Source organism: Stenella coeruleoalba (genome assembly GCF_951394435.1).
Source record: "Stenella coeruleoalba genome assembly, chromosome: 9".
Classification (NCBI taxonomy): Eukaryota; Metazoa; Chordata; class Mammalia; order Artiodactyla; family Delphinidae; genus Stenella; species Stenella coeruleoalba.
Window position 1 is genome coordinate 1,887,840 of NC_137155.1, and position 17,516 is coordinate 1,905,355.

Here is a 17,516-nt window from a genome sequence, read left to right on the forward strand (position 1 = left end):
AAAATACTTCAATATATAACCAAACTTTTTGGTCCCCTTGGTTTTGAATAATATATGGATGGGCATAAGAGCAAAACAAGACAGCTCTCTGAAATTAAATGTACTTTCAGAAGGGTACTCTAACAATTAAATGTTCTTAAAGAAATGTACTTTAAGAATCTTTAAGAAGCATATCCTGAGACATCTGCTCCACTCTTTACATAAAGAAAAATTAGGTTTAAAGATAGCATGCAGCACATGTTAGAACTTATAGCTCTGTTTCAAAACTCAAATTTACAAAATAATTAAGGCATAATTCTGACCTATAATTAATTACCTTTTTACTTGTAGTAATTATTCTGGCTTGACTCCGAAAAGTAACAAGAGGCTTATACTTTTCAGTGGCTGGTAAGCCTTACCTGGTAAAGCATGAGGTATGGTCATGAGTTCACACCCTCTACAAGCTAGTCAGTTCTGCTCAGTTCTCCTATGCTCACCTGCACCTCTCATGTAGTCAGAAGCAGGGGTAAATGAAATCGTGCTCATCTATAACCACGAATGGTGCATCTCAATCTACTGACTTCTCCAGGTACCTTACAAATTACATCCCTCTGATGAAAATTTCTATAAATAATTGTAAAAGTGTTTTTCAATATACTGCATTCAACTCATTCTATTACTGAATTACTATATTTTTACAGTCTAAATGGTTTTCTTGTACTTCTAATAAATTCTGTCAAATTTGCTGCTATTTACAATTTTGGTTAAGGAAGTGCTTATGAATTAATTAGCTACAAATCTGGTATCCAATTAACTATATTTAAATGCAAGACTACAAATAAAAGTATCAGGAGACATGATCATAATCACTTGGCTTCCTGACACCCTATGCAGGAAAAAGAAAGAAAAAAAAAAAAAACAATGAAACTATACCTCGCAAAACCTGACAAGAACAAAAATTATCATGTAAATCAGATTCTTCTTTCCTGTTTTCTTTCTAAGAAGGAGAATGAGGATAAATCTCTTATTTGATAAAAATGGAAAGAAGGCACGAAATTATTTGAATCATTGACTAAATTTTTTTTTTAAATAATGAGTATGTTGATGGTTGACATGGGGTTAATTATTTGTACCAAAGAAAGTGTGAAACTGAAAAATTCTCTGAATTGGGTAAAGATTAAAGATTTTAAAGTAAAAATTTTTGGACAAATTTGGATGACATAAGAACAAATCATAATTATAGAAATTCTTCATAGATTAATCACCTGAATCACCTTAATCACAAAGAATTAATACAACTGAATAAACATCAGATTGCCTGGCCCAAGCTACTCCTCCCTTCACCCACCCATCCCCAAATTTTATAGACTTATTAAGCATATATGAAAGGAATATGTTCTAATTATTGGTTATTGATTACAAGACTAGAACAAGAAATCATTACCACTTCAACAATAAGCAGTTTGTAAACTATATAAACTTCTGCGTGGAGAAGCTGAACAGCTTACTTTAAATACCATAACCTGCTCAACAGATCATGCCACATTAGGTACTGAAAAAGGCAACTAGAAAGGCTTAATATGTGCTCTACATTAGTCCAGTAAGCAATGAGAGTCCTAGGATAGGCAAAAAAATGGCATACATTATACACAACCAGAGATGAATTGGAGCTCCAGTATCCATGAGGGGAGAATTCATTATGTACCAGGTGTTATGGACAATACACTTTTAAGATGGAGTCTGTTGGAAAACTTTGGTTAACAGCTATATTTGGGGAATCTCTTTGGAAAATGACTATAGTCATCAAATGGGGCTGGAATTAAAAAGCAAAAAACAAAACCCCAAAAAACAAAAAAGGAGAGGCTTACAGTATCTTGGATGAAATGGAAAGAATTGTGAATTTGCATAGAAAAGACTGGTGATCTCAGTGCTCAGTGAGCAAATGAGAGGTAGGGTGTCCAGATCTTACACGAAAATGTCCCAATGAAGAACTGTCAAAAAGTTTAAAACAAAAACACAAAGTTGTCCTTCTCGTGGTAGGAACATCAGCATGGATGATGTCCACTCACTCATATCAGTAAAACAGGCAGAGCACTATGAGATAAAGCTCAGTTTCAAAGCAGCGCCAAAGGGAAGAGGAAGAAAGTAAAGGGTTATACAATAGTTTGAATTCTATGAAAGTTGGAATCCACTGCTAAGAAGAATAATGAATCCCAGAACTTTAGAATAAAGAAAAATTTAACTTTGCAATGTAGTCTACTTCAGTCCTGAAGCAAAAGACAAAAGAATCGACTCTTCACTCAGCATTGTCACTGAAATGGTAGTTGCTCCACAAGAAATGAAACCTGTATTAGAAAACCAGAATTTTTAGAAGAAAGATTAAAGATAAATTATAATTTAGCTTTTGAAATTATTAGAGATTTAAACTGTCACATTAAAGTTCTTTAAAGTAGTATATTTCTAATTGAAAAAAGCAAGCAGATAAGATAGGAGTGAGAGGAGAGAAATGACATTTAAAAATACAGAAAAAGATTTCACATTTCCAACCATTTGGTGCACTAGATAGTCTGAAAAATCACCCTGCTAAAAATCACCTAACTGAACATAACACAGCAGATATTGTGTACCTATATTTCAACAATAAGAGAGGAAGAAAAAAGTAGAAAGGAAAAAAGGAAGACAGGGAAAGACAGAAAGAAAGAGAAAAAGTTGCTAAAAACGAAAATTAAAAACCTAATATTAGCTGAGTCCCTATTTCATTTCATGTCAATCTGAGTATTCCAGAGTGTTATAATTTAACAAACAAAAGAGCTAAGGAAAAAAGGCTTAAAGTTGTTAAAAACAAACAAAATAAACAACCAAGAAAGACTCTAAGTAAAACAGTGGAACAGGAAAAGAAATTCAATTACAAAAGGGGAATAACAAGAAAGACTCTCAATAGGGTAGGGAGGGGGCAGGAGGGGGTGATGGAGTGGAGGGATGGGGGAAAGCAAAACTCCTCAGTGAATTCCTACATGATGGTTTGCTTTCAAAGTGGGTGTGGGGTTTTGTTGTACTTTCTGTGTGGTACAAGATCCCCAAGTCAGAAATTAACATAAAAATTTGGCTTTGATTGAGAACAACCATGGAACATTAGGCAAAAGCAAACATAGTAACTTTACAGGAAAACACACACAACCTAAGCCAAAGGGGCTACATCTACTGATACAGGACTGACAAACATGTCTTATCAGCCAGAATTATGAAGCAGAGGATGAACTAAGAAACAACGGTGGGGTCAACAAACTGCCAAATTAGACCATCAAGAAATTCAGATAATGGAGCTCCAGTGACCTAAAATAGCAAAAAATGATATGAAGTATCCTTAGAACACATGAAGACATAAAAGTGGTATGAAAACACAGGAAAGGAAATTTATATCACAATAAAAGAGAAAGTATATTTGAAAAATTACCTACTTAAATTACAATTAATGAAGGCAGTAAAAAATGTAGTGAAATTAAAAACTCAGTGGACAGACTGAACATCAGATTAGGCCCTGCTGGAGCCAGAACAATTAAATGCAATAAATAATTGAAGAAATTACTCAGAATGGGCTTCCCTGGTGGCACAGTGGTTGAGAGTCCGCCTGCCGATGCAGGGGACGTAGGTTCATGCCCCGGTCTGGGAAGATCCCACATGCCACTGAGCGGCTAGGCCTGTGAGCCATGGCTGCTGAGCTTGTGTGTCCAGAGCCTGTGCTCTGCAGCGGGAGAGGCCACAACAGTGAGAGGCCTGTGTACCGCAAAAAAAAAAAAAAAAAAAAAAAAATTACTCAGAATGAAGAACATATTTAAAAAAAGAAAAAAAAGTAAGAGAGAGGTGGAGAAATAAATGAGATAACCTGAAACATACTAAATGGGAGTTCAAGAGAAGCAAATGGGGCAACAGGTACTTTTCAAAGGTGTTCTGGCAGAAAAAATTTCCAGAACTGATCAAAGTAATGAATCCTCAGATTTCAGTGGAACAATAAATATAGGAAGACGGAAAAATACATAAGGAAAGACTAAGAGGCAAGAAGAAATTGTAAGCAAAGAAATGGATAAAACTGTGGGTAAATCTAAACAGACACTGACATTCTGAAACAATCTTAATAATAAATGAAAAATTAAAAAAAATACTAGAATACTAGAAAACAAAACCTTGAAAGATAAAAACAGGTCATAAGAGTTAAGGGTCTTTAAGGCTTTTGTACTTTTTTGGAAGGTACTATAAACTAAGTAAGTTTTGGTTCTGCTATGAAGAATATGTTAAAATTTGCAACAAATCCAGAAGAAGAGTGAAAAAAAATATAACAAGAAAAAAGTCAGTTAAAAAAAGTTTAATCAATCCAAAGAAGATAGGGAAGGAGCAAAACCAGAAGAATAGAAAACGAGGTTAAATGATATATAATAGAATGATAAAAACCCATCCACATAAAGTAGAAGTATGATTTGAAAACAATAAAGCAATGAACAAGACTATAAAACAGTATCATTCTTTAAAAGGCACAATCATCCAAAAGAAAGAATAAAAGGAAAAAGTTACAAGAGATGGGACAAATAGAAAAAAATGGTGGATTTAAATCCAAATCTTTGATAATTAAATTAAATGTAATTGGTCTAAATTTTCTAATTAAGAGGCAGGGATTATTAACTTGATTTGTTAGCTGGATTGTTAACTATATCCAAAAGGAATGCTGTCAGCCACACGGCAGAATAGGAGATTCCAGTCTTCACTGCACAAAAACACTGATTTGACAACGATTCAGGGATGAAAATACTTTTTAAGAAATCCTGAATATAGTAGAAATGTTCCAGCACCCCCATGGGCCACAAAACCCAAGATCAAGCACACTGAAAATGCTAAGAGAAACTCTTTCACTTTGACTGCATCACCACTTTCCCAGGTCACCAAAACTGAGCACGCAGAGAGATCCCCCTAGACCACAACTTCTCCCTCAGGGGAAGGAAAATGCAACGTGAAGGTTTGGCTTTCCCAAGCTTGGGGTCACTTCCCATGTGGACTCCTTCTGGAGGTCTATTTTTCTCTTACTGCACCTAGAACTCTGAGGAAATTAGCATGGCCGAATCATTTAGAGAAAGCTGAGAACAAAGAAAAGGGGTGGAAACTCATGGTACCTGGCACGTGTGCCCTGACAGCTGGCACACAGATCTAAGCAGGCGGTACAGAAGCCTGCAGCAAGTTAAACTCTGCAAACTTTGGTGAAGGTGCACAACCCTGAGACTGTTCCTTCAGGAGAGAGGAAGAGAGATGGAGCTTGCAACCCATGGCTCAGAATCAAGGGCACTACCCTGGGGAAAAGGGAAAGGTGACTCTTGGGGCATTTGGCATGACTCTGCAGACTACAGAGAGGGAGCAAACTCCAAGACATCCCCTTTAGGAGGGAGGGAGAGAAATGGAAGATGCATAAAAAGCCTTGGCATTTCAGGCACTGCCCTCAGGAAAAAGGAGTGGTTTGCTCTTAGCACTTGATGTGACTCTTATAACCTGACATGGCTCTGTAGGATTGAGAGAAGAAATAATTCTAAGACATCCACCCCAGGAAAAAGCAAGACTTGAGGAGGTGCAGCCATAAGAAAGGTATGAGAGACTCCTAGAAACTCTAGTCTGGTAAAGGTCATTCTCTCCTGAAGCCAGACCATAAAGGTTGGAAGAGGAAACTTTTCTTTAAAAGCACAGGCACCAATTCCAGCATATCACAAAGAATCAATAAAACATGACACCATAAAAGAACAACAACAAAAAAGCTCCAATAACCAGCTACAAAGGCCAAAGTTAGGAAGATCTATGAATCACCTAAAAATAATTCAATATAATCTTAAAGAAACTCAGTAAACTACAAGAAAACACAGACAAAATCAAGAAAACAATGTGCACATGTGCGTGCGTGTGCACACACACACACACACACACACACACACACACACATACATACACACAAAATCCAAGAAGTACAACAAAGAGATACAAACCATAAAAAAGAACCAAACAGAAATTCTATTTTGAAAAATACAGTGATTGGACTTAAAAATTCAATAGAGCTTCAAAGGTTGACTCAATCAAGCATAGAAAAGAATCAATGAATTAAAAGACAGATCATTTGAAATTGTCCAGTCAGAGAAACAGAAAGAAAAAAAGAGTGAAGAAATCCTATGAGGCTTATTTGATATCATTACCTAAATCAATACATGCACTATGGAGTTCCCTTAAGAAGAGAAAGAGAAAGGACTAGAAAGCTTATTTAAAGAAATAATACCAAAGAACTTTCTCAATCTTCAGAGGGAATGGGCATACAGATTCATAAACCTTAAAGAATACCAAATATGTTGTACTAAAGGGAACTACACCAAGAAACATTGTTATTAATTTGACAATATTCACAAAGACAGAACTACGAAAGTGGCTAGAGAAGAGCATCATCAAATAAAGGGTACCCCCCCACGCAAATAATACTAAATAAAGGGTACCCCCCCACACAAATAATACTATCAGTGATTAGAAATCAGTGGATGTCTTGGCACAAACCTTTCCGGCTAGGAGAGTACATAATGATACATCCAAAGTGAAGAAACAAACAAACAAAACTATGAACCAGGAATACTATATCTGTCAAACTGTCCTTTGAAAATGAAGGAAAGATGAAGAGTTTCCCAGAAAAAAAAAAAACTGAAAGAGTTCAACACCATTAGAAGTCCCAGTATCTCAGTGCTCTGCCCAAGTGAGTGAACTGCCTTAGAAGAATTGCTAGAGAGTTCATCAAATGAAATGAAATGAAAGAACACTTAACAGCAACATTAAAAAGTATAAATCTCACAGCAAATACAGACTAATGTAATACTGTAAGGGTGATACATAAATGACATTTTAAACCAGTATAAAAGTTACAGACAAAAGTATCAAAAATATAAGTATACAAATCTGTAATTAGATGTACAATAAGAAAAATGTAACTTGTGACATCAATAACATACTGTGCAGAGGAGAGTATAAGTATAGACTTTCATACGCAATTCATATGCAATACAGACTTGCATATGAACTAAGTTATCAGCTTAAAGTAGACTGTTATAAGATTTATATGTAAGCTTCATGATAACCAAAAAGAAAATATCTTTAAAGAAGAGAAAGGAATCAAAGTGTATCAATGCACAAAAAAGTCAAATAACAAAGGATGACAGCAACATTGGAAGAAAGGACTACAAAGATACTACAAACATACAGAAAATAATTAACAAAATGACAATAGTAGGCCCTTACCTATCAATAATAACTTTAAATGTAAATAGATTAAACTCCCCTGTAAAAAACATGACATGGCTTAATGGACAAAACAAGATCATCCAAGTATATGCTGTCTACAAGATATTAGCTGTAGATTTAAGGACACTTATAAGCTGAAAGTGAAACATGGAAAAAGATCCCATGCAGATGACAACCAAACAGAGCAAGGATGGATGTACATATACCCCAAAAAATCACCTTGAAATAATACAAAACTGTAATAAGAAACAAAAAAGGTCATTATATAATGATTAAGGAATCAATTCAACAGGAAGATAGAACATATATATACACCCAACATCAGAGTATATAAGTATATAAAGCAAACACTGACAGAGCTGAAAGGAAGAATAGACATCAATACAATAATAGTAGGAGATTTCAATACTCCAATTTGAATAATGGATAGAATATTCAGACAGCAAATCAATAAGGAACTACCAGACTTGAACAACACAACAGACCAAATGAACTTAACAGATCCACAGAATGTTCCATGCAACAGCAGAAGAAAATGGATTCTTCTCAAGTGTATACAAACATTCTCTAGGATGGGTCACAAAACATGTCTTTATGAATATAAAAATATTAAGCTCACACCAAGTATATCCTCCAACCACAATGAAGTGGACCTAGAAATCAATAACAGAAGGAAAATAAAACAATTCACAAATATGTGGAATTTAAACAACACATCCTGGGATCACTGAGTCAAAGAAGACAAGAAAATATCATGAGACAAACGTAAACAAAGACACAAAATACTAAAATTTATGAGATGCAAAAAAACAGTACTATGAGGTAAATTTATAGCAATAAAAGCCTACGTTAGAAAAAAAGAAAAATATCAAATAAACACCCAACTTTACACCTCAAGAAACTAGAAAAAGAAAGACAAATTAAACCCAAAGTTAGGTGAAGAAGGAATAAACACTACAGCAGAAATAAATGGAGTAGAAAACACAAAAATAGAACAATGATGAAACTAAGAGCTGTTTTTTTTAAAGATAAACTAAGAAGACAAACAATGAGCAAGATTAACAAAGAAAAAAAGAGAAAAGACTTAAATAAAATCAGAAAACATAAAATAAGAAATGAAAGAGGAGAAATTACAACTGATGCCATAGAAAGAGAAAAGATGATTATTTTCTTTCATAAATCATAATAGAGAACTATTATGAAAAACTATATGCCAACAAATTGAATAAGTTAGAATATATGGCAAATTCCTATAAACATACAAAATATAGAGGCTGAATTCAGAAATAAGAAAAAGACAGAAAACATGAACAGACCAATAATAAACAAGAAGACTGAATCAGTTATCAAAAACCTTCTAGCAAGGAAAGCTCCAGGACCAGATGTCAACATAGATGAATTCTACCATATATTTAAAGAAGAATTAATAACAGAACTTCTTAAACTTCATTCAAAAACAACAGTATAGGGAACACTTCCAAACTCATTTTGTGAGGCCAGTACCACTCTGATACCAAAACCAGACAAAGACACCAAAAGAAAAAAAATTTATAAGATAATATACCTGATTAACATACATACAAGAATCCTCAACTAAACACTAGCAAACCAAATTCAACAACGTATTAAAAGAATTATACACCATGACCAAGTGGGATGCATCTTTGGGATGCAAGGATGTTTCAACATACACAAATCAATCATTAACAGAATGAAAAATAAAAATCATATGATTATCACAATAGATGTAGAAAAGTATGATTTCACATCCATTCATAATGAAACTTCTCAATAAAGTCAGAATGTTAGGAACTTGCCAAAATATAATAATTAAGTCCATATAGAAAAATTCCACAGCTAGCAGCACATTCAAAAGTGAAAAACTGAAAACCTTTTCTCTAAGACCTGGGCAAAGAAAGGATGCCCAGTCTTGCTACTTCTATTCAATATAGTACTGAAAGTCCTAAAGAGAGTGATTAGAAAAGAAAAACAAATAAAAATCATCCAAATCTGAAACAAATAAGTAAAATCATCTGTTTTCAGATGAAATATTCATATATGCAGAAAACACTAAAGATTCCACAAAAACTCTTAGAATAAGCAAATTCAGTAAAGCTGCATGATACAAAATCAACATTAAAAACACCGTTGTATTTCTACACACTAGCAAGAAACTATCTAAAAAGGATATCAAGAAAATAATCTCATTTACATGAGTACAAGAAGAATAAAATACTTAAAAGTAAAATTAAGTAGGAAGATGAGAGATGTGTACATTAAAAACTAAAAAACATTGATGAGAGAAATTTTTTTAAAATAAATAAATGTAAAGATACCCTACATTAAGATGGAAGACTATTGTGAAAGTGTCCAGAATACCTAGAGGAATTTAGACATTGATTGAAATTTGCTTCCAAATCCCAATGGCATTTTTTCCAGAAACAGAAAATAAAGAAAAAAAACCCCTAGAATTCATCTGGAACTACAAAATATCCCAGTCAAAGCAATTTTGAGCAAGATGAACAAAGCTGGAGTCATCACATGTCCTGATTTCAAATTACATTACAAAGCTATATTGATCAAAACCATACGGTATTGGCATAAAAACAGATATACTGTCCAGCGAAACAGAATGAAGTATCCAGAAATAAACCCACACATATACTGTCTACTGGTCTTACACAAGAGAGCCAAGAATACACAATGGGGAAAGGACAGTCTCTTCAATAAATGGTGTTGGGCAAACAATTTTTCCAGATGAAAAGAATGAAATCAGACCCTTCTAACTTACACAAAACTCAATTCAAAATATATTAAATATTTAAATGTAAGGCATGAAACTGTAAAATATCTGGAAGAAAATATAGAGAAAAAAAGTCTGACACTGGCCTTAGCAATGAAAACTTGGATATGATACCAAAAAACACAGGCAACAAGGCAAAAACAGACAAATGGGATTACCTCAAACTAAAAAGTTTCTGAACAGAAAAGGAAATGAACAAGAAAATAACAAGGCAACCTATGAAATGGGAGTGTATTTGTAAACTTTGTATCAGATAAAGGGTTAATTTCCAAAATATATAAGGAAGACATAAAACTCAATAGCAAAATAATAATAATAATCATATGATCTGAATTTTAAAATAGGCAAAGGAACTGAAGAGACATTTCTCCAAAGAAGACATACAAACAATCAGCAGGTATATGAGAAGATTCTTAACAGAACTAACCATCAGGGAGATGCAATAAAAACTGCAATGCACTATCACATCACACATGTCAGAATGACAATTATCAGAAAAACAAAAGACATAAAGTGTTGGTAAGGATATATAGAAAAGGGAATCCTTATACTTTATTGGAATAAATGTAAATTGATGCAGCCACTATGGAAAACAGTATGGAAGGTCCACAAAAAATTAAAAAAAGAATTACCATATGATCTAGCAATTCCATTCCTAGGTATATATCCAAAGTAACTGAAATCAGGATCTCAAAGAGATATCTACACTCCCATGTTCACTATTCACAGTAGCCAAGACAAAGAAGCAACCTAAAAGTCCATCTGTGGTTGAAAGGATATATAAAAAACTGTGGCCTATACATACAGTGGAATTTTACACAGCCACAAAAAAGAAGGAATTCTAAGGACATAGTTGAACTCAACACCACCATGAATTACCTGTTATAACTGTCGTCTATCAAGAGAATACACACTCTCCTCAAGCTCAAATGTAACATTCACTGTGACAGACGATATACTCCATCACAGCACACACTTTAACAAATTAACAAGAACAGAAATTATACAATGTCTGCTCTCAGATCATAATGTAATTAAACAGAAATCAATGGAGATTAAACAACACACTTCTAACACATGGGTCAAAGAAGATATCTCAAGACAAATTAAAAAAAGTATTTTGAAAATTTTAAATTTCAACAAAATATTAACAGAATTTGTGGGGTATACTAAATAATAATTAAAATAGTACTCAGGGATTAAGAAAGAGAATTAGAAAATAAGATTGCCTTCTGTTCTCAATGCCGTAAAATTTAACTCCTATTTCAAAAGTAAAGGAAAAAATATATCCCTGGGATGAGAGGTAACCCCTATGGAAGTTTTTTATATGGAAATATCTGGTTATATATAAATAGATGATTTAAGCTACATTTCAGGAGGCTTAGTGAGTACAAATTAAGAAATCATCCCCCTGTCAATTTCACTAGGCAAAAGTAATGGACACTGACCTATAAATATGCATTACTTATGATTTTAACAGAAAATTTTCATAACCATCAAATGTAAATTACATTTTATTCCAAATATTTTAAAATATTATTTTTAACAAAATGTTCAGGGTCACTGAAGAGTAATCTGAAGTAGGGAAATCTGCCATAAATTTACTGATTATGAATAATATGTTAAGCATAATGTAAAAGAGAAAACTAAATTAAATTGCTGCTGGAAGTTACAGCATAATTTTCACCCTAAGCATAGATACAAGATGCTGAGTATAAAGCAATGTGAAAACAGTTAATAAACAGTATAGATCAAATTTATTACTTAGGATTAATAACAGTAACATGGAGAGAATTCTTCAGGATTATTAGTTATAAATTAATTTGCAATAGCAAACAAGGCCCTATAAATGGGAAAATCCTATTTCCTAATACAATCAGTTACAAAATGCTAAATTTCAAAGCATTTCATAAAAATATTAACTCCACTAAATCCTCGTCATTTATTATTTGATGAAGTTTTATTTTTATTGTTGAATTCCCTAAGTGTGTATGTTGGGGGTGGTGGTGGTGTGTTCTATAAATAGCTAAGATGCTTACTCACACCCTGGGCATGTTCACCACTTCCTCTTTTTTCTCATCTCACATAACGTACCTTAGATAGTCTTTTGGAAGATTCACAACTATGGTCTGCACATGGTTTGTGTCCTTTTTCAGTGTCTAGAGATGAAACTGAGAAAATATTTTATACTTTATCATGGGTCTAAACTACTATATCACAATATTTAAATTGGCTTTTGAAATATAAAATAGATCATGTATCTAATATTTCTATTCCACTAAAAAATTAAGCAATTTTCCAAATGTTAAATCACTCTTTTCAGCCAAAAACCTAACATAAAAATTTATCTTATATAAATCAGGAAAACCTATTGCAGTGAACTTAAGAGTATGTGGCAACTGACATCATACAATTTTTAACAATGGAATTATTTTGCCTTTTATACCATATATATGTATATGTATGTATAAATGTGTTTACTCTTTCAATATTCTACTTAACTCTACCCATATAACATAGTGTCAGTCATTTGACTAACTCAATTCTTAATCTCTACAAAGAGATAAATGATTATAACAATACTGAAAAGAGAATGAGGTTGGACTACAGTAGTGGCCATGGTAACTAAAATGATGAACATAGTCATATATGCATGCATTGATGTACCTATTTATTCAATAAGTAATTATCGAGAGTCTATTACATACTAAGAGTTATTCTAAGAGTCTGAGACACATAAGTGATCAAAATCTACAAACTCCCTGACTCTCTGGAAATTATATTCTAAGGCAGCAAATGAGAATAAACAACAATACATAAAAACAATAAACAGTCATCATTACAGAAACATATTTTGTGATAAGGTGATAAGTACTAGAAAACAAAGAGCAAGGAAAGAATCCTATAACCTGCAAAATTGCCCTTCAAAAGTGAAAGAGAAATGAAGACTTTCCTAACTAAACAAGAGCTGAGGGAATTTGTGACCACCTGACCTGCCCAGCAAGAACTGCTCAGGGAGTTCTGCAGGTGAAGTGAAAGAATACTAGGAGGTAATGTGAAGCTGCATGAAGAGAAATAAAGACCTTAACAAAGGTAAGCACACGGACGACAGAAGCTGCTGTTACTGTCAGATCGGATTGTAACAGCAATTTTTCTATATATGACTTAAGAGCCTAATATACTTACAAAAAAAACAATTGGTCTAAAGGCTAGTATTACTGTAACTTTGGTTTGTAACTCCACACTTTGTTTTCTATATAAATTAAGAGACTAATTCATTTTAAATAATTATTAGTTTATATTTTGGGGCAGACAATTTATAAAGTAGCAAGTTTATGTCATCAGCAACTGAAAGAGGTGGGGATACAGCTGTTAAAGGAGAGTTTCAAATGGTGTAGAAGTTAGGTTGGTATAAATTCAGATTAGAGTGTTATAAACTTGGGAATGTGAAATGCAATTCCTGTGGTAACAACAAAGAAAATAACTATAGAATATACACAAAAGGAAATGAAAAAGATTTCAACATTTAACTACAAAAAAGTCAACTACACAAAAAAGACTATAATGAAGGAAATGAGGAACAAAACTGCTATAAAGCATAAAGAAAACAAATAGCAAAATGACACAGGTAAATTCTGCATTATCAATAATCATTTTAAAAGTAATTGGATTGGGGACTTCCCTGGTGGCGCAGTGGTTAAGAATCCGCCTGCCAAAGTAGGGGACGTGGGTTCAAGCCCTGGACCAGGAATATTCCACATTCCACAGAGCAACTAAGCCCGTGTGCCACAACTACTGAGCCTGCACTCTAGACCCCATGAGCCACAACTACTGAAGCCCATGCTCCCTAGAGCCCACGCGCCACAACTACTGAGCCCACATGCTCCAGCTACTGAAGCCTGCAAGCCTAGAGCCCATGCTCCACAGCAAGAGAGCCCACCACAGTGAGAAGCCCACACACCCCAATGAGTAGTAGCCCCCACTCACCACAACTAGAGAAAGCCCACATGCAGCAATGAAGTCCCAACACAGCCAAAAATAAACAAATAAATAAGTGGATTAAATTCTCAAGTCAAAAGAGAGAGATTTGAGAATGAATAAAAAAAACATAATCATACTATGTACTGTCTATAGGAGACTCCCTTTAGATACAAAAACAAAAATAGATTGCAAATGAAAGGATGGAAAAAGATATTCCATGCAAATAGTAACCAAAACAGAACAAGAGCTGTTATACTCATAAGAGATAAAATAGACTTAAAATCAAGAAAGGGTATAAGAGACAAATAAGGACAATATATACTAATAAAAGGTTTAACACAGCAAGAATATGTAATGCAAATATAAACATTTACATACCTAATATCAGACCATGAAAATTTTTGAAGTAAAAACTAACAGCATTCAAAAGAGAAATATACATTTCTACAATAACATTTGGAGACTTCAATATCTCACAACAGTGGACAGAAGAGTCAGATAGAAGATAAGTAAGGAAATAGAGGTCTTAAACAAAACAGTCATAACCCAGGACTGGATGACTTCAGTGGTGAGTTCTAACAACAGTTAGAAGAATTAATACCAATCCTTTCAAACACTTCCAAAAAGGTGAAGAGGAGGTAACACTTCTAAACTCATCCTCTGAGGCCAGCGTTACCCAGACACAAAAGCCAGACAAAGACACCATAAGACACTACAGTCCCATATCCCTAATCAACACTGATGAAAAACTCAACAAAATACTAACCAAACTCAGGGGCTTACTAACAGGACCATACACCATGCGCAAGTGGGGTTTATTACCAGAATTCAGGGATGGGCCAACATACAACTATGCCATTTCATCTCAGTAACGCAAGTTGTAGCCAGTGCGTTGTGGCAGGAAAGCGAAATAAGAGGCGTCCAAATTGGAAAAGAAGCAGGAAAATTACTTCTGTTCAGAGATGCTATGATTTCATATGCAGACAGTAAGATTCCACAAATAAAACTGTTAAGAACTAATAAATAAACTCAGCAAAGTTGCACAATACAAAGTCAATGCACAAATCAGCTACATTTCTATACACTACAATGAAAAGCCTGAAAAGAAAATTATGGGAACAATTCCATTTACAAAGGCATCAAAAAGAATAAAATACTGAGGAATTAACCAATTAATTAACCATTAACTTAACCAATACTCAGGAATTAACTTACAATTATAACTTAACCATTGTTGAAAGAAATTAAAGAAGACATACAGAAATGCATGCAATGTTCATAGACTGGAAAAGGTAACATCATTAAAATGTCAACACTACACAAAACAATCTATAGACTCAATGCAATCAACATTAAAATCCCAACTACATTTTCTGCAAAACAGAAAAATCCACACTAAAATCTATGCGGAATCACAAGGGACTTTATATAAAGTCTTAAAAAAGAATAAAGCTAAAAATCACAATCCTTGATTTCAAAATTTACTACAAAGCTGCAGTAACCAAAACAGTGTGTTACTGGCATAAAGACAGAAATATTGACCAATATAACAGACAGCCCAGAAATAAGCCCTCACATATATGGCCAAATGATTTTTGACAATGGTGTCAACACTATTCGATGGGGAAAGCACTGCCTTTTCAATAAATGGTGCTGGGAAAACTGGATATCCACATGCAAAAGGATGAATTTCGATTCTTATCTAACACCATACATGCAAATTAGCTCAAGATGGATCAAAAACCTAAATGTAAAAAATAAAACTACAAAATTCTTAGAGGAAAACTTATGGCAAAAGCTTCATTGGATTTGGCAATGATTTCTTGGATATGTCACCAAAGGTACAAGAAACAAAAGAAAAAAACAGACAAGTGGACTTTATCAAAAAAATTTTTTAAAGTGTGCATCAAAACACAATAGCAATAGAGTTAAAACGCAACCTACAGAATGTGAGAAAATATCTGCAAGTCACATATCTGATAAGGGATAGATATACAGAATATGTAGAGAACTCCTAAAACTCAATACCAAAAAAAGCAAACAAACAGATTAAAAAATGAACAAAAAAACAAAAGTGGGCAATGAGGGACTTCCCTGGTGGTCCAGTGGTTAAGACTCCATGCTCCCAGTGCAGGGGGCCTGGGTTCGATCCCTGGTCAGGGAACTAGATCGCACATGCTGCAACTAAGAACCAGCATGCTGCAACTAAGACCCAGCACAGCCAAATAAATAAATAAATTTTTTTAAAAAATGGGTAATGAATTTGACAAGAAATTTCTCCAAAGAAGATGTAGAAATGGCCAATAAGCTCAGGAAACGACGTTCAACATAACTAATTTTTAGGGAAATGCAAATCAAAACTATAATGAGACACTACCAAACACCCATTAGGATGGTTACTATGAAAACAAAAGAAAATAACTAGTGCTGGTGAGAATGTGGTGAATTGGAACTCTTGTACACTGTTGGTGGGAATGTAAAATGTTGTAGCCACTGTGGAAAAATAGTAGCAGTTCCTCAAAAAAAAATAAAAATAAAAACAGAATTACTATTATGATCTAGCAAATCCACCTTTGAGTATATACCCAAAAGAACTGAATGCACCTATAAGCAGCATTATTCACAATAGTGTACTGAAAACAACACAAGTGGCCATCAATGCATTCACGGAGAAGCAAAATGTTGTATATACACAGAATGAAATCTTATTAGTTCTTAAAAAGGAAGAAAATCCTGCCATATGTTACAACATGGACTAAACTTGAGGACATTTTGCTAAGTGAAATAAGCCAGAAACAAACAGAAAACTACTGTATGATTCCCCTTATATGAGATATTTAGATAAAATCACAGAGATAGAAAGTAGAAGGGTAGATGCTAGGAGCTGTAGGGAAAAGAGCAACTTATTGTTTAGTAGAAACAGAATATCAGCTTCCCACAATGAAAGTGTTTTGGAGGTAAATGATGATAACAGTTAGACATGAATGTATTTAATGCCATGTAACTGTATACTTGAAATGGTTAAGATTAATTTTATGTATGTGTATTTTACCACAGTAAGAAAATGGAAAAAAATTAAAAATAAATGAATTAAATCAGACTTCTCCTCAGAAGCCATGCAAGCAAGAGAACAGTGTGAATGATTTTAAACACAGTATTGAAAAAAAAAAAAAGTCACCAAACTAAAATACTGAATTCCGTGAAATTATTCTTCAAAACTGAAATAAAAACAAAGACTTTCTCAGAAAAACAAAAATTGAGAGAATCTGTCACCAGAAACCCAGACTTATAAGAAACATTAAAAGAAGTTCTTCATAAAGAAGGAAAACAATACGTGTCCACAACTTGGATCTAAATAAAGGAAGGGCACTAGAGAAGGAATAAAAGAAGGTAATAGTAAATCTGTTTTTCTTATTCTTAACTGATCTGACAATAGCTTGTTCAAAAGCTT

General features: G+C 33.7%; 1 protein-coding gene across 6 annotated transcripts in view; it reads right to left on the reverse strand.

Moving 5' to 3' along the window:
- The window catches only part of ZPBP (zona pellucida binding protein), a 102,814-nt gene that overhangs the window by 38,230 nt on the left and 47,068 nt on the right, over positions 1-17,516 (reverse strand). For all 6 annotated transcript variants that reach the window (XR_013829951.1, XM_079932509.1, XM_079932510.1 and 3 more), the window contains one exon: positions 12,179-12,255. Coding sequence is in view for 5 of the 6 variants with exons in the window: in XM_079932509.1 (XP_079788635.1) it covers positions 12,179-12,255 (77 nt within the window). In the remaining variant the exon portion in view is untranslated. The remainder of the gene's footprint in view (positions 1-12,178; positions 12,256-17,516) is intronic.